The following is a 21,020-nucleotide window of genomic DNA, read 5'->3' on the forward strand; positions in this document are numbered from 1 at the left end:
TCAGATAGATCACTTGCTTTCTTTAGTTTAACTAATCTTGTCTAAAACTTAATGTTCATCTTTCCCCCCAAACTTGCTGCTTTTTCTGTATTCCTTCTCTCTTTCAGTGGGATACCAGGTGCTCCAGCCGGAAATGCAGGTAGGTGTCCTGGAGTTTTTCTCCTTCTAGCCTATTAAAGTGTTGGTTCTGGGATTGCCTCCTTCTGCTTCTCAGCCTCTTTCTCTCTCTTTGCCTTCTTGATGACAGGAGGGGGTCACCTGCTCTGTGTTCTTGTCCATCCTGCAACTGTTCCTTCCCTGCAGCTTATTCTTCAGCCTGTTGGCATAAATCAGAGGAATCCTCAAAGCCTGAGGTTGTTCTTTGAGGCGAGACACCTGCTCCACCATCCCCACTCCTGAGGTTGCCTGAGAGTTTCAATCCCATCACATAGATTTGCAGTTCCCTGTAATGATCATGGCCTTTTGTTTTGTTTTGTTTTTAAAATAGTGTTACTTCCCTTCATCATTGAACCCTCACTTGTTCTTCAGTTCTCCTCTGACCTGAGTTCTTGCCTTTTTCTCCTACAGACACCCTGCTTTTGCCATTGTGTAGCCTCAGTGTGTGACACTTGGGTATGCTCTACAGTACTTGGAAAACAGGCTCTGTTCACACAGAGCTGTGAATGAGCTGTGTCTGACTCTTCTCAGAAGGGGTTCTGTTTCAGTATTGGTCATTACTGGCCAAGGTAGGGGCAAAAAGATTTGATGATCACAGAGCTGGAAAAGGCTTTTTGTGAGATAAGGAGTTTGCCTCCCTTGGATCACCATGAAAAAACAGGCCAGTGTTCATTTTAGTAGACTGCCGAATAGCTGGTGACGCGGTTTACTTACTTAGTTTAACAAGAGCATTTATTCACAGTGGTGACTCCGGAGGCCCCTTTCCAGCTCCAGTAGTCAGTAGTACTTTGCACCAATGTTAAGATATAAGTAGGGAAAATAATGTAAGTAGGGCATTCTGGATTATTGGGAGAATTGTCTCCTCACTTTATTGCAAGCTCCATAGGGCTTTTTCCATTTAACAAAAAAAATAGGCCCTCATTTTAAAAAGAAAGAATTGGAAGGGGTTGAATTACGTTGAGATTTTCAGCTCTCCAGTATGGAAGTTCACTTTCCTTCCAGGGCTCTACTCACCCTGCTTTCTGACAGCCAAGGCTAAGCCTTGCGGTGCCAGTGAGTTATGGTGAATTGGGAGTGATATCCTGATCGTCTTGGCCCTTGGGTGTTTAACTTCCCGGAGTTAATGCCTGTTCTTTAGTGGCACGTTATCTTGTGGCAAGGTAGGCATTTATAATTTATATACTGTGTGCTGCTTAAAATAGAGACAAGAGGATAATCAGCATCCTGAAGCTTCCACTTCTCCAAAATAACATTTCTTCAGTTAAGTCTGCCTGTAGGAATTAAGATCTTCAAAGAATTAAAAAACTCTCCGTCCGGTTGTCAAATGGGTGTGTCTATTATCCAGCCTTATAAAAGGGGGAAAGTAATTATATTTTAAAAATAAAACTGAGCTGGGTGGTGGTGGCGCACACCTTTAATCCCAGCACTCAGGAAGCAGAGGCAGGCAGATCTTTGTGAGTTCGAGGCCAGCCTCGTCTGCAAGAGCTAGTTCCAGGACAGGCTCCAAAGCTCCAAAAAAACTCTGTCTCGAAAAACCACAAAAATAAATACATAAATAAATAAATAATAATAATAAAATAAAACCTTTTTTCCTACTCAAAAATCTTAAGATTTCCATCTTTGTAGTATTCAAGGAACCTGATTATAGTCAGAGAGGATTTTGGGCCAAGGTTGCAGGACAGATAGGAAAAATGCCTTGCTTGGTAAAGGACCAAAGCCAATATGCCACTTGTGTGCTGTGATCTTGGTGTCCAACCATTTGGATTGCTGACTCTGGCTGCAAACACACAGAGAGTTGGCTTTTCCTGTTGAGTACTGGAAGAAGACTCTACATTCACATCTATTAAAGCTGGGAGTATGGTTCAGTAGTAGGATACTTGCCTAAGAAGCGCAAGATCCTGAGTTTGATCCCTAGCACTTGGTGTGGGGGGAATGGTAAAGGGATGGGCAAGATGGCTAGTTGGTAAAAACACTTACTGTACAAGCCTGTCTACAAGAGTTTGGTCCCCAGAGCCATATAGCTCCACATATTCATTTCACATACCCGACACAAACATTGAGATCAACCATTGAGGTCGGCCTCTGGTTCCTCAGGAGCCATTCACCTTGTTCATGTTTATCTATTGGGGGTGTGTGTGATGTGAATGCCATGGTGTGTGGGTGGAGGGAGACAGGGTTTCTCTATGTAGTCCTGATTGTTCTGGAACTTGCTCTGTAGACCAGGCTGGCCTTGAACTTGGAGATCCTCCTGCCTCTGCTTCTGAAGTGCTGGGATTAAAGAACTGCACCACCATTGCTGGCTCTTTTTTTTTTTTTTAAGTTTTATGCTCAGTGGGACCTGGGTTCCTTTATTAGGCTGGTTGGCACCCTCACCCCCGAGATTACAAGCATGGGCCACCACAACCAACTTTTTTTTGTGTGGGGGTGTTTCAAGAGGGTTTCACTGTGTAAAACCCTCCAGGCTGTCTTGGAACTCATTCTGTAGACCAGGCTGGTCTCAAGTTTACAGAGATCTGCCTCCTGAGTGCTAGGATTAAAGGCATATGTTGCCACCACTAGGCTCACATCCAGCTTTTTACATGAGTGCTGGGTTCCAACTCAGGTTCTCAGGCTTAAGTGACAAGCATTTTACTGAGCTGTCTCCCAGAAGGGTGAAGGTTTCCTGGTGGGGATGGGAGAAGAGCAGATACTTCTGTAGTCAGGTGATCTTATTATTCCTTTACATTCGCGTCTCAGGATTGCTCTTGCATATTTTTAATATGATCATAGCTGTATTCAAGTGTTTATTTGAATGTTTATTTGATATATGGGATGACTGGGGTGAATATCCAGTAAGCAGTAACTAAGAGGTAATATAGGAAAAATTTAATTGACTGAAATCCACTAGGTGGCAACATTTACTCAGCTGCCCTGCATCCTCTTTTCCTATGAAGATGTTTGAGCTTGCTTTTTCCACCTACACCATTGAATAGCAGAGAAAAAGAAAATGGTTTAGCAGAGATTTAAGTATTTTTGAAAGTGAGGCTATGGAATAAACATGCCATAGTTAATTTGTATATTCATCACATGGGTTGGACACTGAGCATTTGGAATTGCTTTTTGTGCCTGTGGGCAAGTTGCTTCTGCTTGGACCCAACCAGGCATCCTGATAGAGACCTGAAACTGGCCTATCTGGTCTCTCATGGTTCTTCTGCTCTACAATTTGTGGCTTTGGTTATAATTTCCATATATTTAATTTTTTTTTCCTGGTAAGACTAGTCTTTAAGTTAAAAAGAGAATACTTAACCTTTTATCAAACGGCAGAGTCATGATTTAAGAAAAAAAAAAAACTCAAGCCAGGCGGTGGTGGCGCATGCCTTTAATCCCAGCACTCAGAAGGCAGAGGCAGGCAGATCTCTGTGAGTTCGAGACCAGCCTGGTCTACAAGAGCTAGTTCCAGGACAGGCTCCAAAGCTACAGCGAAACTCTGTCTCAAAAAACCAAACCAAGCCAGGCGGTGGTGGCGCACGCCTTTAATCCCAGCACTCGGGAGGCAGAGGCAGGCTGATCTCTGTGAGTTCGAGACCAGCCTGGTCTACAAGAGCTAGTTCCAGGACAGGCTCCAAAACCACAGAGAAACCCTGTCTCGAAAAAACCAAAAAAAAAAAAAAAAACAAAAAACAAAAAACAAAAACAAAACAAAAACCCAATCTCAAGGGAGGTTGTGTTTCACAAACTAGCCATCTTCCTGGGCTAATTTAGGATGCTTGACTCTCCTAAATGAGGCTGCTTATTTACCAGGTTTGCTAAACTCGCAGCTTCAGGGATATTGCGATCTGTACAGAACTGTCCAAGGAGTTATTGTATGTGCTCCGCAGCAATTGAGCCATTAAGCTCTAATTGGTATTTTCCCACTCATGGTTTTGTGTTGGAAGCTTTGAAATTATTTAGGAATTCAGTGCTCATCAGCCATTTTGGTGACAGTAGAGAGTGTTGAGAACAGTTTTGTGTATGAACTGATTATGATTTTTGCTTACAATGTCCTTCCCTGTTGGTTTGTTATATTGCAGATGAAATGGAAAGGGAAGGACCTGTTTGATTTGGTGTGCCGGACACTGGGGCTTCGGGAAACCTGGTTTTTTGGACTGCAGTACACAATCAAGGACACTGTGGCCTGGCTCAAAATGGACAAGAAGGTTGGGCTAGATCTCCATGAAACCAGTGGGGGAGGCTTGTACTTTCCAGTTGTTTTGTTTTTGTTGTTGTTTTGTTTGGTTTCTTCCTGAGCATGCACTTAGCTCATTTGCTTATTGTTGGGGTATCACAAGGACATAGTAAAGAAGAGGGCAATTTTTAATATTAAGTCATATGTTTAGGAAACAAGTCCTACAGGCATTTCTGTTCTCCACAGACTCTCCCAGACAAGCAGGATTCACCATGTCTAAACCTTGACCAGCTTTTCTACCCATTGTCACTACTCTGTCTGCTTTTTGGCATTATGCCCTTCCGTTTATTGAACCACTAGTCAGGTTTTATGGATAACATTACCTTTGTATACTTTAAAAAAAAAAAACAACAATTTATGTCTTTGAGAGATTCTCCTAGGACTCGTGTTCATTTTTTTTTTTTATTTTAAATAAGTCTTTGAGAACACCAAGACCCAACTGACTTAATCATTAACAAGACTTAAGGAATAAAGAGCCTGAGGAGAAGGAGCAATGCCCATTTCCTCCTCAGGATTCTCTGGGGTTTCTTAAGCACGTGAAATCTAGGTTTCTAGTAATTTTGAAGATGGCTTGAAAATGGCTCAGGGAGGCTGCCCATTTATGGGCTCATATATCCACACAAAGACACGCCTGTCTATTTTCCTGACTACCTAACAGTGAACACAGCTGAAGAACATGGCCAAAAGACCTCTGATTCCCAAAGTGACTCCATGTCCAATTCTGACCCTAAATGGTGCCCCTGTCAATTGCCCCTGAAGTTACCTCCTGCATAATGTGATAACCAGCAAAAGTCCCACCTTACTAGTGTTAAGTGAGATATTCAAATTGTGTTCACAGCATGTATGTGGTGATTGCCTTCATGCTTAGAACTCCCGATCATTGTCAGTTTCCGTGGTCAGTTCCAATGATTAGAAACTCCAGGTGCCACAAAGAGCCAGTGCTGAGGAGGGCAACTAGATTAGACTTATTGTGAGTCCCCTGAGACTGCCACTGGAATTCAGGCAGGCATATAGAGAATTCTGAAACACAGCAAAGCTTTCTGTGTCTTTTTATGATTCTCAGCAAAGTGAATTTTAAATCATACCTGAATGTTAGCCAAATGGATATTAGATTGGGGGCATCAGGAGTCATAGAACCTGCTGCTCAAAGGAAATAAATTATGACACATGTTAATGGAGCCTGGTAGCATGTTTATGTCCTGAAATGAAATTCACTCTGGAGAGCAGATGGTCCAGTCTTTTCAGGGGGTGTTGGGATTGCTAGAAGATTAAAGACAGTGGTTTACTTACTGCATGCAAGCATTTTGTGATCATCTCTGAAAGATTCCACGAACAAAGCATTGCCATGATGGCCATGTTTTACTTCTAGTATTCATAACATATAAACAATGTCACAAAGATCTAGTTTATTGTGTTTAAGTTGTATTCCAGGGGAACCTATTAGAGTGGTCAGTAAAAAAAAAAAAAGGAATAAAGGAAGATGTTACTATTTCAGAATACAACTTCAGTCTTTCATAAAGGATAATGCCCAAGATCTTTGAGTTATACATTCTAGTTTTATAGCTATTTTCTGTGGCTTTGACACTGCTGCTCTCTCTGTAGCTCTGGTCACCCCTTGAGTTTATTGATTGTTTGATTCAGAACCCCCTATGCGAAGTGGAAATTATCTCTTGCTGTGGATGGCTCTGTGAATCCTTCCAATTGTAGAAATACAACCTTTGGGAAATGGGATGCTTGTAACAAGGGAAGGGATTTCATACCTTCCCTGCAAAGCATACTCTGATAACAGTGCGTGAAGAAGAGGAGCCAGCACAGCATGTCTTTTGTCTGAAATTCTGCAGGTGTTGGATCATGATGTTTCGAAGGAAGAACCGGTTACCTTTCACTTCCTGGCCAAATTTTATCCTGAGAATGCTGAGGAGGAGCTAGTTCAAGAGATCACGCAACACTTATTTTTCTTACAGGTACACTGGCTCATGCTATCTCCCCCAGTACTAAGAGGACCGATTTGAGTATGTTTACAGAAGCAGCCCAGGCCAACCCCTTGGAGTTGACCACAAATGCTTCTATACTGCAGAAAATATTTTGCCTCCAAATAGTCAGTCCTTTTGGTTCAGTAATGGAAAAAGAAAAATCTTCAGAATAGAACTTTCCCCGAGTGATGAGAATTGGTGTCAGATGGAATTGCAGAGGTGTGATGATGCAGCACAGACAGAAGCAGGTTATAAACCTCCGTGACCATGGAGCCCAGTTTCTTCTAGCTAACTTGAAAGCACTCTGAGGTTATAAAGAAAAGCTTCAGAGGCTTAGCTTAGTTCCTCTAACTGCCGACAGCAAGGCAGTTCTTCTGAATGGCAGTGACTCTGGTCTGACCCTTGCCTAAGGCATTTCAGACAGCCTGCTCTGTGCTACTCTGGGTGTATATTGTCATTTCCTCCTTCACTGGATTGCAGGCCCCTTAAAGATAGGCTCGTTGAATATACAGTTGGTATTCTTAAATAATTCTTCAACCAAACTGAAGAAATTGGGTGTTCCAGAATTACAAATTGACCATCTAGGGACACAGGGAGTTGCTTATTTAAGGATGGAAACCTTACTTTGTCAGAGAGCCTCCTCAGTTTTATGGCTATCTGTGGTGATTGATGCTGAAATTGCGTATGTGCCCCAAGGTAGCCCACTGTCTGTGATGTGACAGATTGTAACAGGGTATTAAATGCATTGACTTCCCAGAAGTACACCTGGGATTCTTCACACAAGCCTTGTAATATGGAGCCTCTGTGTTGTGTTCAGGATATAGATTGTGAACTGTGACATTACTCTCTGTATAATGCTGTGTTGTGTTGTGTGTGTTGTTAAGAGGATCTCACTCCATAGCTAAGGCTCATGCCTCAGCCTCTAGAATGCTGGAATGTGTGCCCCATGCCTGGCTAACTAGTTTCTTTTACAAAGGAGTTTCATGCATGCATGCATGCATGTGTGTTTTAGGTCAAAAGGTAGCCCTTTCAGATTTTTTGTATTTTGGTTTCTTTTTTATCTTTTGTAAAGATACTAGGAGATCTGAAGGTTTCACTGCTTTAGAACATCTCAGCTTTTATTTTCATGTAGTTTAAAACCTGGGGAGAACTGTATGTGTGAATAAAGCCACATGAAGTTTCTTTGGGGTTGGGAATATAGCTCTATAGAATGCTTGCCTTGTATTCATGAAGCCTTGAGCATAGCGAACTTTTGTAATCCACAGGAAGATCAGAAATTTAGGGTCATCTTCAGTTACATAGAGAGCTCAAGACCACCTTAAGCTACATGAGACCAGACTACCTTAGTATTATAGGAATGACTTTCCTGTGAGTACCTGTGACTTTTGCTTGATTTTCCTTCATACTGAGATGTTAGGTTGTTTTTATGAGTAAGCAAGGCAACGTCTACTAATATAGGAATCTGTGAAAAGAGTTGGCTTTCCTTAATGTACCCCCACTTCATGTGACTCTCTTGTCCTTGTGTCTGGAACATCATACACTGCACCACTGTACAGAGTTAGGTGCAGTGAGATATGTTAATTCAATATTATGGCTTAGGAATTATATTTCCTGAACCTCATGTGTACTTAAAAGTTGAATCGATCAAATTTTATTGCTTCCTTTTTCCTTAGAGCAGCACATTGAAAGAGATGACTTTTTTCTACAGTCATAATTCAGTGGCCTTGATGCCTTTTGTCTTGTATGAAGATTGGAAAGTAGCTTCCATCTCTTCTAGGACTGTGTGTGCTCCACAGGGCCCAAGACTGAGACAGAGTGCAGCCACCCTTAGCCATAGCCCCCGTCAGTCTCTGCTGTAGTCAAGCAGATCGTCTTTACTCTCCAGCCTTGACTCTGAGGAGAAGAGATGAGGGCTTTTGTGCAGCAAGCTTACTGGTAACTTCTTAGCGGCTGAACTCTCAACTGGTCTGCAACACTTTAAAAAAAAAGTCTCCTTTGTCAGAAAATCATTAATAGGCTGCTTTGGCAGTCCTCGTTTAGAATACCTGCAGCCATCCGCTGTGACCAGGCGGACTGCTGTCTTCCAAACATGCCATCTCATGATCTCCTCCCCTCCCCCTTCTCTCTCTCTCTCTCTCTCTCTCTCTCTCTCTCTCCTTTCTCTCTTTTTGCCCCTTTCAGGTGAAGAAACAGATTTTGGATGAAAAGATCTACTGCCCTCCTGAGGCTTCAGTGCTCTTGGCTTCCTATGCTGTCCAGGCCAAGGTGGGTCCAAAGAAAGAAAAATGCATTCTTCCTCAGCATTAACATGCCACAGCATGGCTCCAATTTTCCATTTTTTTGGATTTTGGAGACTTCAGAACAACTTGCCCCCGAAAATGAGATGCCATGAGAGTTGGGTATCTACTGTTGCTGCCATAACTTCTGCATATTTTGTATATATGTATATTGTGTATACAAGTGACAAGCATATCATTCTAATGACTTACAATTCATTCTAAGTGAATTCATTCAAAAAGATGGATTCTCTATGTAATCTCATTATGCACATGTGGTTCATTACATTCATTGCATCAGCTTTGTTTTATTAGTCAGGGAAAGTGAATTTATGGTCTCTAATTATGATCAAATGAGGCCTTTAGGTGAACAGGACCCAGATTCTCTATCCAAACTCATCTTTCCAGAGAATACATTCTTAGAAGCCACACTTCTGGTGAGGCCCCAGTAAGTATACTTTGTGCATGTGGCTAGGAGCTGGGTCTGCTGAGCCTGCTAGGCCCATTGGTGCTGTCTCATCAGCCTAAAGTCGTTTATTCTCGGTTAGACAGCAGACCAGGAGTGGTGAGAGAGGAGCATCACTGAGTTTCTGTCCCATTATAAGGCCACCTAGAGTGTTTGATGACCCTTGAGTTTCCCACCTTACTCACATTTTCAGATCAAAGCCAGGAATGACTTGTTTGCCATTTGGAATGGGAAAAGGGCTTCAAAGTGTGTGTGCTGGTCAGGCCAGTAGAAGCACAGAGTCAGTTTAGTCATTTGATGACCCATTAGTGTCTGCTGAGTAGGCACAGGGCTTGAGACATGAGGCCTCTTAACTGTCCGATGCAGGCACTAGAGCGAGTTCTGCCCTCAGTGATTCTCCAAGGTCTTTGGTAGCTTCATGGGTGAAGCTAGAGACAGAATCTATGGCTTTAGAGTTATATTTTATACCTTCCTTGAAAAAGGAATAATTGAGAAAACAGGAAATGGGCTGTGGTTCAAGTAAAGCATATGCTCCTTTTATGCTTTGATCAAGAATATTAGTAACAGGAAAAATGTATCCTTTCAGTCCTAACAGTGACAAAGCAGTCATCATTTCTTTCCTTAAATCCATGTACTTGGCTCAGAATTGAGCCCCTTTTTTGCATGTTTCTCCTATTTGAAACCCAGCCAAGCTCTCAAGGATATTACCTCAGTCTCAAAGGCTATGGGTTTTGGGTCACAAATTCAAAGCCCACTTATTTGGGAGCAGAGGGATGGGATTGTTTTCAAGGAACCAGCAGATGTTTGCTTGAACAGATTTCACTGCAGGAAAGCCCTACTTATTTGGCTTCTGCCAATTTGGAGATGAAAGTGATTCACAGACAACATATGTGGTTCATATGGAGGTAGGTGCTCGAACTATTTTTTCCGGTGTTAAATTTAGAAATCTTACAAATACAGGTAATTTCTAGCTTTTAAAGTCTGTATTCAGGCTGGGTGTGGTAGTGCACACCTTTAATACTAGACAGGGCAGCCAGATCCCTGTGAGTTCCAGGCCAGCAAGGGCTGTAGAGTGAGGCCCTGTTTGAATTCAGGAAACCATGTTACCAGCTTCTCAGACTACTGGTTAATAGTGAGCACATATGTAGAATGAGCCTTATCTATAATGTTTATCAAAGTGCTCAACAGACTATTTCACAAGATACCCCATGTAGTATTTTTGGAAGCCAAAGCTGACATAATTAAAGGTTAGAAAAGGTGAATGAGCTGGGTGTAGTGGTGCACGCCTTTAATCCCACCACTTGGGAGGCAGAGGCAGGAGGATCTCTGTAAATTCAAGGCCAGCCTGGACTATAATAGTGAGTTCCAGGACAGGCCAGGACTACGCAGAGAAACCCGTCTTGAAGAAAAACAAAACAAACAAAAAAGATGAATGGTTTGTTCAGGGTCAAAATGCTTTTATGTTATTTCTATACTTATGAAATGTACAAGCCACTTATTTTGTTGTGTTTTGTTTTCATGGTACAGGGGACAAAACCCAAAGCCCAACACGTGAGGCAAGTGCTCTACCATACATGCCTCTTCATGAAGATTGAAACAGTGGGACGAAGGGTAGAGCCAGGCTGGAAACCCAGGTGTCTAGGCTGCCTGACCCAGCACTTTGTTCCTGCCCCTTCACTGTCTAGTGAAGATTGTGGAGGTCAAACATTAACTTTCACTAAATTCTAGTTTCATTTACAAGATGAACACTGTGGCTGGAGAGATGCTCAGTGGGTAAAAGCATTGTCTGCTCTTACAGAGGACCCATGTTCAATCCCCAACATCCACACACAGCTCACCATTATTTGTAGCTCTAACTCCAGGGGATCTTACACCTTCACACAGACATACATGAAGGCAAAGTACCAATGCACTTAAAATATAAGCAAACAAAAACAACTTGATGGTAGGATGCTCATTATTAATATATTAATTTTACCAATTCATAAGTAGAAAGTAGATCTTCCTATTTACTGATGCTTTTTTTTTTTTTTTTTTTTTTTTTTTTTTTTTTTTTTGGTGTTTTGAGACAGGGTTTCTCTGTAGTTTTGGAACCTGTCCTGGAACTAGCTCTTGTAGACCAGGCTGGCCTTGAACTCACAGTGATCTGCCTGCCTCTGCCTCCCAAGTGCTGGGATTAGAGGTGTGTGCCACCACTGCCCGGCATCACTGATACCTTCTTTTTTTTTTTTTTTTTTTTACTGATACCTTCTTAAATGTCTTAAGTTTTTATGATGTAAATATTTTACTTGTTTGGTTAGAGTTACACCAGGATATTTTACATGATTTGTGGGTACTGCAAAAGCTGTCATTTTACTGATTTCTTTCTTGGTTGTGAGTTAACATTGTATTCAACTACTTAAATAAAAGTTTTTATCAGTAGGAATTTCCTGATGGAATTTTTAGGGTCATAATGTATACTATCATGTCATTTTCAAATAAATACACTTTTAGGTAATCCATACTTATTCCTTCCATTATGTACAGTTTGTTTTCTTCCTAGCCATTCTGAAACAGAAAGAAATTCTAGAAATATGGAGAAGTGAAACTGAGCTCATTAACACATGGAACATAATTGTGTGCAAATGTATTCATTACAGTATTTCAGCTGTTGGGATGATATAGACACACTTAATCCCAAAGCATAAAGAAACAATTAACTTCAAAATATAAATACAAATATTAATCACATGGTTCAGTCAACAAGAACCATATTTCTTGGTTCTTGTTTGAGTTATGCTAGAATCAAAAGAATAGATCAGTCACATGACAAGCAAAACCATCTTGCAGTTTTTAAGCCACCTGTTGATTTTATATGGACAATTTAGTGTTTCAAGTGTGTTTTTCTTTCTTTCTGAAATATGTTTGTACTGAAAATTACTAGGAGAGAATAAGGGTATCATTCATGAAACTTTGTGCTGCCTGTAGGCTCTTTCAGAAGGAAGAAAAGAATAGTGTGAGATGGAGCTAGAGAGATGGCTCAACAACTAAGAGTGCTTATTACTACTGTTCTTGAATCAGACCTGCATCTGCTTCTCAGCAGTTTACAAACCTGTAACTCCAGTTCTGGGGCATTCGGTTCCCTCTTCTGGTCTCTGAGGGCTCCTGCACACATGTGGTACACATATGCACACATGTGGTACACATATACTCACACACAAAGGCTCACAAGCATACACATAAATTAAAAATAAATAAGTCTGCCCAGGCTTTGTGGTGCGTACCCTTAATCCCAGCACTTGGGAAACAGAGGCAGGAGAATCTCTGTGAGTGTTAAGGCCAGCATTTGACCAGTTCCAGGTCTGCCAGGTCTACATACAGAGACCTTGTCTCAAAAATAATGCCTTTAGAAGTATGTTCTGATCTAACTTACAGCAGCAACATGTGAGAACACCTGCTTTTGTACATCCTTCACAACAATGGATATGATCAGTCTTCTGAAGTTTTGCTGTCCTGTTTCAGAAAAACAGTGGGTTTTGTTTTTTATTTTTTGTTTTTTTAAATGTATTGATTTGCAATGGGACTAAGCATCTCCAGGGTTAGCTGGCCATTTGTTCTTTTTTACTCTGCAGTGACTGTTTATGACTTGCCCCTTTTCTGCTATGTTCTTGTCTTTGTCTTACTGATTTATAGGAGCTCATCTATGGTGATAGCAACCTTTGTCTGCTATTCTGTGTCAGTCTTGAGAATGACTTCACCAATCACTATTGTTCCCACCCTCTCTTGTCTGGTACTTTTATGGATTTTTGTTTATAGGTTTATATCCTTGATTCATATGGAATTTAGTGACTATATGTAATAGATATCTATTTTACACAGATGGTTACAAAGAAAAGAAGAGAAAATATATAAACTGGGAATGGTGGCACATGCCTTCAATCCCAGCACTCAGGAGTTTGAAGCCAGCCTGGTCTACATAGCGAGCTGTAGGACAGCCAGGGTTACACAGAGAAACCATGTTTCAAAAAAAAAAAAAATAGAAAGGAAGGGAGGAGGGAGAGAGAGAGATTAAGAAAAATAAATGACAAACTTTGTTTATTAGAACCCTTTTAGAACATTTGGTCTGATTTTTTTCCATTGCATACAGAGAGGAGATCAATACCCAGAAAGAGACTCCTTTTAGCTTAGGCTTTTCAGATGACTTGTCCCTAGCTCCTTGGGAGTCTGAGGCAGGAGAATTGCTCAAACCCAAGAGTTTGAGGCTAGCCTGGGCAACATAGGAGATACCCACACACCTAGCCTCCTGAAAATAGGAGAGAGAGAGAGAGAGAGAGAGAGAGAGAGAGAGAGAGAGAGATAGAGATAGAGAGAGAGAGAGAATTGTGTAAATAAATGGTGAGTTCTTTGACATTGTAGTATTGGAGGTCAGACTCAGGTCAGTAAGCACTTTGCCACTGAGCTCTACTCCCAGCCCAAAGCAGCAAAGAGCAATTATTTTGTTTTTGTTGTTTTTTGTTTTGAAACAGGGTTTCTCTGTGTAGCCATGACAGTCCTGGAACTTGCCCTGTAGACTTTAAATTCAGAGATCTGCCTGCCCCTTCCTTCCAAGTCCTTGGATTAAAGGTGTATGCTACCACTGGGAAGTTGATATTTTAAAAGAATTAATTAGATATTTATGTATTATTGTGTGTGTGCCTGCCATAGCGCGCATGTGGAAGTCAGAGGACTACTTAGAAGAGTCGGTTCTCTCCCCTGCATCATGTGGGTCCTGGGAATTGAACTCAGGTCGTCAGACTCAACAAAGGCACATTTGCCTGCTGAGGCATCTCACAGACGCACGATGGTTTTTGTTTTTTGTTTGTTTTTTCAATAATTAAAAATTACATTTTTTTTTCATTTGGCAGGGGTGAGGTTGTGATGGGTTGTAACATGGATGTAGAGGTCAGAGGACAACTTCCTTGAGTTATTTCTCTCCTTCCATCATGGGTTCCTGGGATAGAACTTAGATCATTGGACTCAGCAGCAAAAATTTAACTGCTGAGCTATATCACAAACCCAAGAAAAAATATTATTATTATTATTATTATTATTATTATTATTTTGGTTTTCGAGGCAGGATTTCTCTGTGTAGCTTTGAAACCTGTCCTGGCACTACCTCTTGTAGACCAGACTGGCCTCAAACTCACAGAGGTCCGCCTGCCTCTGCCTCCAGAGTGCTGGGATTAAAGGCATGAGCCACCACTGCCTGGCTGAAAATTTTTTAATTAGTTATTTTTATGTGTATGGGTGTTTTACCTACATGTATGTCTATGTATCATGTGCATGCAATTGCCAAGGAGACCAGAAGAGAGCATCAGATATCCTGAAACTGGAGTTATAGATGGTTATCATTCACTATATGGATGCTAAGAATCAAACCCAGGTCTTCTACAGGAACAGCAAGTGCTCTTAACTACTAAGCCATGTCTCCAACCCCAAAAATTTTATCTTAATTGTCAGTTCTTCAAAGTGTTGATATTTGCTTGGTTTGCTTTAATTCTAAAAATTGAACATGGATCTGTTACATGCTAAGCTACATTACTGATCTACATCCCCAATCTTCCTTTCTTGCATTTAAATTTAAGATGTTTATAAGGGGCAGCATAAAAACAGGTTTTGTAGGCTCTGAAATTTAGGCAATTTAGGGGTTTTTCTTTAATACAGGAATACCAAATGATGAATATAAGATTACAAACAGACCCACAAAGCTTCAGAGCTTTGAGACTTCACCTTTCTTACTTTCACAGTAAATTTACCTCGATCTTATCATAATGCTTCTGTTACATAAAAAATGAGGAATAGTCATTTCCATTTGTAGTGTGGTATGGCTTTCTTTTATTTTTACTGCCACAACACCAGCATTTTTCCCCTTTGTTTTTTAAATAGACATTAAGGTAGCTTTGATGTTGTGAGTGGAGTTAGTTCAGTGAAGAAGCTCTTTCAGCAGAATCTTCACCACCTTTGCATTGCTCAGATGGAATATATTTGGTCAGTGTAGTAGCTGGGAGCTTGGTATAATTTAATAAGGGGGGTTGTTAATCTTGCAAGCTTTTGAGACCTGAATTTACAACTTTAACTTTGCATATATGCTTACTTTTGCATTGAAATTTGGTTCACAAGTGTTGAAAAGCTTGCAAATACAATTATCATGGCTTTCAGTCATCTCTATGAAGTCTTCAGTAATGCAAAGGTCGCCATGATGCTCATGCCTGACGTTCACCAGGGTCCAGCACCACCCCAGAATGCTTACCTGGGTTTCTTTACAGTTTGTTCCTCGCTTTCCAGGTGAGGATGCTGTGGCTTAAGAAAGAATGCCTTGTTTAAAGTCCTCTGTAGCAGCCCTCTAGTGGTCTCTTCAGGGTCCTCCAGGACTAGTGCTCTCATTTAAGAAAACTTAGGCTGGGCAGTGGTGGCGCATGCCTTTAACCCCAGCACTTGGGAGGCAGAGGCAGGTGGATCTCTGTGAGTTAGAAGCCAGCCTGATCTAGAGCAAGTTCCAGGACAGGCTCCTAAAAGCTACATAGAGTCTCAAAAACAAACAAACACATAAATAAATAAATAAATAAATAAATAAATAAATAAATAAATGGTTCTTAATTTATTTGTATGAATGTTTTACGTTGTGTGTGTATGTGTATTGTGTGCATGCCTGGTCCCACAGAGGCCAGTATAGGGGCTGACTTCCCTGGAGCTGTTGTTGCAGATGAACCAGGCTTGAGTCTCAGCACCCATGTGGTGATTCACAGCCATCTGTAACTCCAGTTCCCAGGGATCTGATGTCTTCTTTTGACCTCCAAAGACAGCAAGCACACACAACATGGGGCATAGACATACAATGTGCAGATGAAACACTAATACACATAAAATGAAATAAAACTTTTAATTAAAGAAAAGAGAGATATAAAACACTGGACTGCTGAGGTGGTAAAGGCCTTGCTGCTAAACCTTCCAACCTGAGCTGGACCGCTAGAATTCACATGGTGGAAAGACAGGACTGACTCCACATGAGCACTGAGGCATTGTACTCTGGCCCAAATAAGTAGATGTGAAAGAGAGAGAACCCCTTGACTGCTGACTGCTAAGAGATAGATTTTGTGCATATATTTCTGTTTCTCTCACATATTTATTTTTATTTTACTTTGAGGCAATGTCTCACTATGTAACCGTGACTGACCTCTAACTCATAGCTGCCTCTGCCTCTCAAGGGCTGGGACTAAGGGTGTGCACCACCATGCTTAACCACAGTCTCTTTTTATACCTGGGCCTGGGGCTTAAACCTAGGGCTTTATGCATGCTAGGCTAGTGTTGTGCCACTGAGCATCATTCCCGGCCCGTTCTTTGATTTGGGATGATTCTCTGGTCTGACCTAAGTTTTCTAGAAAACAAAGGAGTACTCTTTTTAAAAAGAGAAAAACTATCTGAGTTGTTTCCTCCGGAGGAGAAATGTAGATTGCAAGTCCCACTAGTTCCCAGCTCTACAGCTTTGGCTGTATCAGTTAACCTTTTGTTTCTTTGTGCAGTAGGAATGACAGAGAATATTGATAGCAGATCTTCCAAAAGCAATTTTCAGAGCCTTGAGCAAAAGTACTAAAAATATTGCCTGCGGTATTCCCTGGTCCCACCTAGCAGTTGGCTCCAATTACCAGTCACTTAGAGGCGTTTGTAGGTAAAGCCCTTATCACACTTCGCTAATCACAGCTTTCACAGTTGCATTTTGTTGTTTCCATTCCAACGCTAATGTTTGGAAATGACTGCTTTCTTTGAGGGTTAGGAAACAGACTATTTCCATACAAATGTCACATTCTTATTAGCACATCACCTATCCATCCCTTATGGGATTTTGCAACTCTGCTCATAGATATAATCAGCTTTGTATTTTCATTCAAGGATAACAAACTGGCAAGGTTGAAATCTTGTCATCAGAATTGAATTGCTCCCTGGAACTGGAAGGAGGGACCAACTGAGTTGAGCCTTGTTCAGAAATGACAATAGTCTTTAGAATCTCTATCACATGATCTCTTTTCTTTTCCTTCCAGTATGGTGACTATGACCCCTCTGTGCATAAGCGAGGATTTTTAGCTCAAGAGGAATTGCTTCCAAAAAGGGTAAGAAATCAGTTTCTCTTTGGGAAAACAGCAAATGTAGCTGAATGAAAGCCTCTGAATGACTTGAAGGAGTGTTGGAAGTACAAAACAAGCTCATTTACATAGTTCATAATCTTGAAAAGACTATGGACTCTTGGTTAAGCATATTTACTTATTAGTGTGTGTTGTGTTGTGCGTGCCTGTGAGTATGCAGGTGTATGAGCCCTTTCACACATGCAGAGGCCAGAGCAGGACTTCAGGTGTCTTCCTCTATTTATTCTCTCTTTGTTATGTCATGAGACAAGGTCTCTCAGCTGGAAGCTTCCATTTAAGCTAGGCTGGCCAGGCAGTGAGCATTCCAGGTCTACCTGTCTCTACCCCCTCAGTGCTGTGGTTATAGGCATGTATGTACAATCATGCCTGCCCCTTTTATGTTTTTTTTAAATGTTTTTATTTATTTTTTGAGGGCTTTTTGTTTGTTTCAAGACAGGGTTTCTTTGTGTAATAGCTTTGGCTGTCCTGGAACTTGCTCTGTAGATCAGGCTGTTCTGGAACTCACAGAGTTACTCTGCCTCTGCCTCCTGAGTGCTGAGACTAAAGGCATGTACCACCACCACCCAGCTTATTCCTTTAATTTTTTGTTTTTGTTTTTCGTGTTTTGGGACAGGGTTTTTCCATATAACAGCCCTGGCTGTCCTGGAACTCATTTTGTAGACTAGGCTGTCCTTGAACTCACTGAAATCCACCTGCCTCTGCCTTCCGAGTGCTGGAATTAAAGGTGTGAACCACCACCACCACCCAGCTCCTTGAGAATTTTATGCAATATATTTTGATCATATTCTTTCTCCTCCTCCACCTCCTACTATATCCCTCCACCTCCCTGTACACCCAACTTTATGTTCCTCTCTCTCTTAAACAACAACAGAAACCACTAAAAGTAGTGGATTCCAATTTGTGTTAGCCATCTACTCCTGAGTGTGCTGCCTGGGGTGTGGTCATTCTACTTGAAGAAAATTGATTTTCCTTCTCCCAAGAGCTATCAATTCCTAATATTACTGGGGATTCAAACTCAAGTCCACATGTTTGCAGAGCAAGCACTTTTACCTACTGAGCTTTCTTTCTAGCTCCTACTTTTATTTTTTGAGATAGGCCCTTGTTCTGTGGTCCAAGCTGGTCTTGAACTCACTACCCTCTTGCCTCAGTCTCCCGAGTACTAGAATTACAGGTGTATATATACTGAGTATAGAATTACAGTGTAATATATACCACTGCACTTGATCAAGCATGTGAAAACAAAAGATGCTGCAGCACATACGGTTCATGCCTGAACTCCCAGTAGTTAAGAGGCAGAGAGAGGCAAGAGAATCATAAGGTTAAGGCCAGCTTGAACTACAGAGTGAGATTCAGTCTCAAAATGAGAAAATGCAAGAGCTTGTGGAATTAATGTCTAATTGCTAGGAAGTGTGTGGCCGGTAGATTATTTTTCTGGTGTGGCAATTTCTAAAGGTGGTTGAGTGGCATTGACTTAAAGGAGCCTTGAGATTTGTGTTCTCTGTGCAGAATTGAGCTGTTTGGGATGGAGAAGATGAGGTGGAGGGGCTTTTAATCCTCTTGTTCATCTTACTCATTAGACACAGAAGCAGCCTTTGGCTGTTTCCCTTCTTATAGCCCTGCTTATCATCTGTCACTGGGTAATAAAGGCTTTCCCCAACCCTTCCCTGCCTTTACCTATCCTTTGATGGCTTCTCTGCAGTTGAAGGCCCGCATAAGTAAGCACTGCTTTCTGTCAGAGGTGGTCCCTGAGATGAACACCCTGGCAGCCCAGGAGTGCAGTTAGGATTGAGGAATGCTGCAGCCTGCAGGTTGCTCCTCCAGTGGAATGGTGCTTGTGTATACACCCACCTCTGTGTGTGACTCTCCCTGCATGCAGCTTTTTAAAAATAGCTTTGCTGTTTTGTAAAAATGAACTATAATTATAAAAATGGCAAACAATATCCAGACTTGCTTTGCATGTGGATTTTCTCTTGCTGTCTTTTTGGTAGGTGATAAATCTATATCAGATGACTCCGGAAATGTGGGAGGAGAGAATTACTGCTTGGTACGCGGAGCACCGGGGCAGAGCCAGGTAAAGCTGCTTCATCCTTGTTTACATTTCTTCATACCTTCCCCCCGTAAAGAACTATAAAACTAGGACATGCTTGTAGGACAGAATGCAGTCCTGAAGTATATGAAAGGAAAAGCGAGAACTGGGAGTAGTGTTGGTCCTCAGTTTCATGTGCATCCATCCTTGTTGTTGTGCTATAAAAATGGCATATGACCATCTGGGCACGTAGCTCAGCAGTAGAGTGCTTGCCGAGAATGTGTAAGACTCTGGGTTGAAAACCAAATTTATAAATTAATTAATTAAAAGTGGTCTTGTGCTCTGCCTATCAGGATATCCAAGTCTGATACATTCACTGGCAGTTTAGTTTAACATTCTGTCTGAAGGCCCTTTTTTTTATATTCAGGCCTACATTGATGGCATTGATGACTGCTTTTCACTTTTACTCTGCAATGTATAATTTTATGTTGTTACATAATTGCATAAGACTTGAGGGTAGATTCTTGGAGGAGAGTTAGTGATCAAAGAACATGAACATTTTGTTTTGATAGGTGAAACTAAATTACTTTCTAAATAATTGTAATCGGACAGGGGTGGCACATACCTTTAATCCCAGCACTCTGGAGGCAGAGGCAAGTGGACCTCTGAGTTTGAGACCAGCCTGGTCTACAGAGCGAGTTCCAGGATAGCCATAACTATTAACACAGCGAAACCCTGTCTTGAAAAACATACAAACAGACAAAAAATAATAATATGAATAAATAAAAATTTGTGCCTTTTGGCATATGTCCATCACCAGTGTTAGTAAAATGTTACCACTACCCTAGGTTTCTTTCAATATTTTTTATTCAACCTACAATTTTACTAAATTAAAATTAAAACACAAAAATTTGTAGTTTGTTGTAAGTATTCCTCTGGTAGCTTTAGATGTTGATCATCTTTGTATTAGCCCCCACCCTAATCCTTCAAATCAGCTTCCTACAATATTTTTTGTTTGTTGTGTGTATATGGATGTTTCCCTATATGTATGTCAGTGTACCGTGCCTGGTGTGCATGTCTGGTGCCTAAGGATGCCAGAAGGTGGCACCAGAACTGGAGTTACAGATGGCTTGGGGGCACTATGGGTGCTACAAATTAAACATGGGTTCCCTGGAAGAGTAGACAATGCTCTTAACTACTGAGGTATCTCTTTTGTTTATACCCACAAAATGGACAGATCATAAGTATACTGTTTGATCATTTATCACAAATGATAAGAAATAGCCCATGACTTTCTCCCCAGAGATAACTAGTTTTCCAGTTTCTTTTTTTTTTTTTTTTTTTATGGTCAAAGTCTTACTATGTAGCTCTTGTAGTCCTGGAACTTGCTATGTATTTCAGGCTGGCCAATACTCACAGAAGTCCACCTGCCTCTACTCAGTGTTGAAATTAAAGGCTTGTGCCATCACATCTAATTCAGTTTCCCAATTTCTAATTAGTGTTCCCGTAGACTGGTGTTGCCCATTGATTTTTTTTTTTTTAATTTACCATTGTTATATTACGAGTCTGTAGTGCTGAGAGATCAAGTACATGGTCTCTCATATGCTTGGCAGCTGACCATTCTATCACTGAGCTGCATCTCTAGTCCACCATCATCCATTTTAAACTTTAGATAAATGCACCAATTTCTATATTAAGTGGTTTTTTTCTCAAGATCATCGTGTGAGATTTGAGTACATGGCATGTAGCAATAATTTTCCCAT

The 21,020-nt window shown here is 41.1% G+C and overlaps 1 protein-coding gene across 7 annotated transcripts in view; it reads left to right on the top strand.

The window, feature by feature from the left end:
* LOC121436439 (merlin) overlaps positions 1–21,020 on the top strand; it is a 93,157-nt gene that overhangs the window by 31,457 nt on the left and 40,680 nt on the right. For all 7 annotated transcript variants that reach the window (XM_041636330.1, XM_041636329.1, XM_041636328.1 and 4 more), the window contains exons 2-6: positions 4,206–4,331; positions 6,202–6,324; positions 8,515–8,598; positions 17,130–17,198; positions 19,220–19,302. In XM_041636330.1, the coding sequence (XP_041492264.1) occupies positions 4,206–4,331; positions 6,202–6,324; positions 8,515–8,598; positions 17,130–17,198; positions 19,220–19,302 (485 nt within the window). The remainder of the gene's footprint in view (positions 1–4,205; positions 4,332–6,201; positions 6,325–8,514; positions 8,599–17,129; positions 17,199–19,219; positions 19,303–21,020) is intronic.

Source organism: Microtus oregoni, unplaced genomic scaffold (assembly GCF_018167655.1).
Source record: "Microtus oregoni isolate MIOR12 unplaced genomic scaffold, Mior012 000049F_ref0000343, whole genome shotgun sequence".
NCBI classification, from domain to species: Eukaryota; Metazoa; Chordata; class Mammalia; order Rodentia; family Cricetidae; genus Microtus; species Microtus oregoni.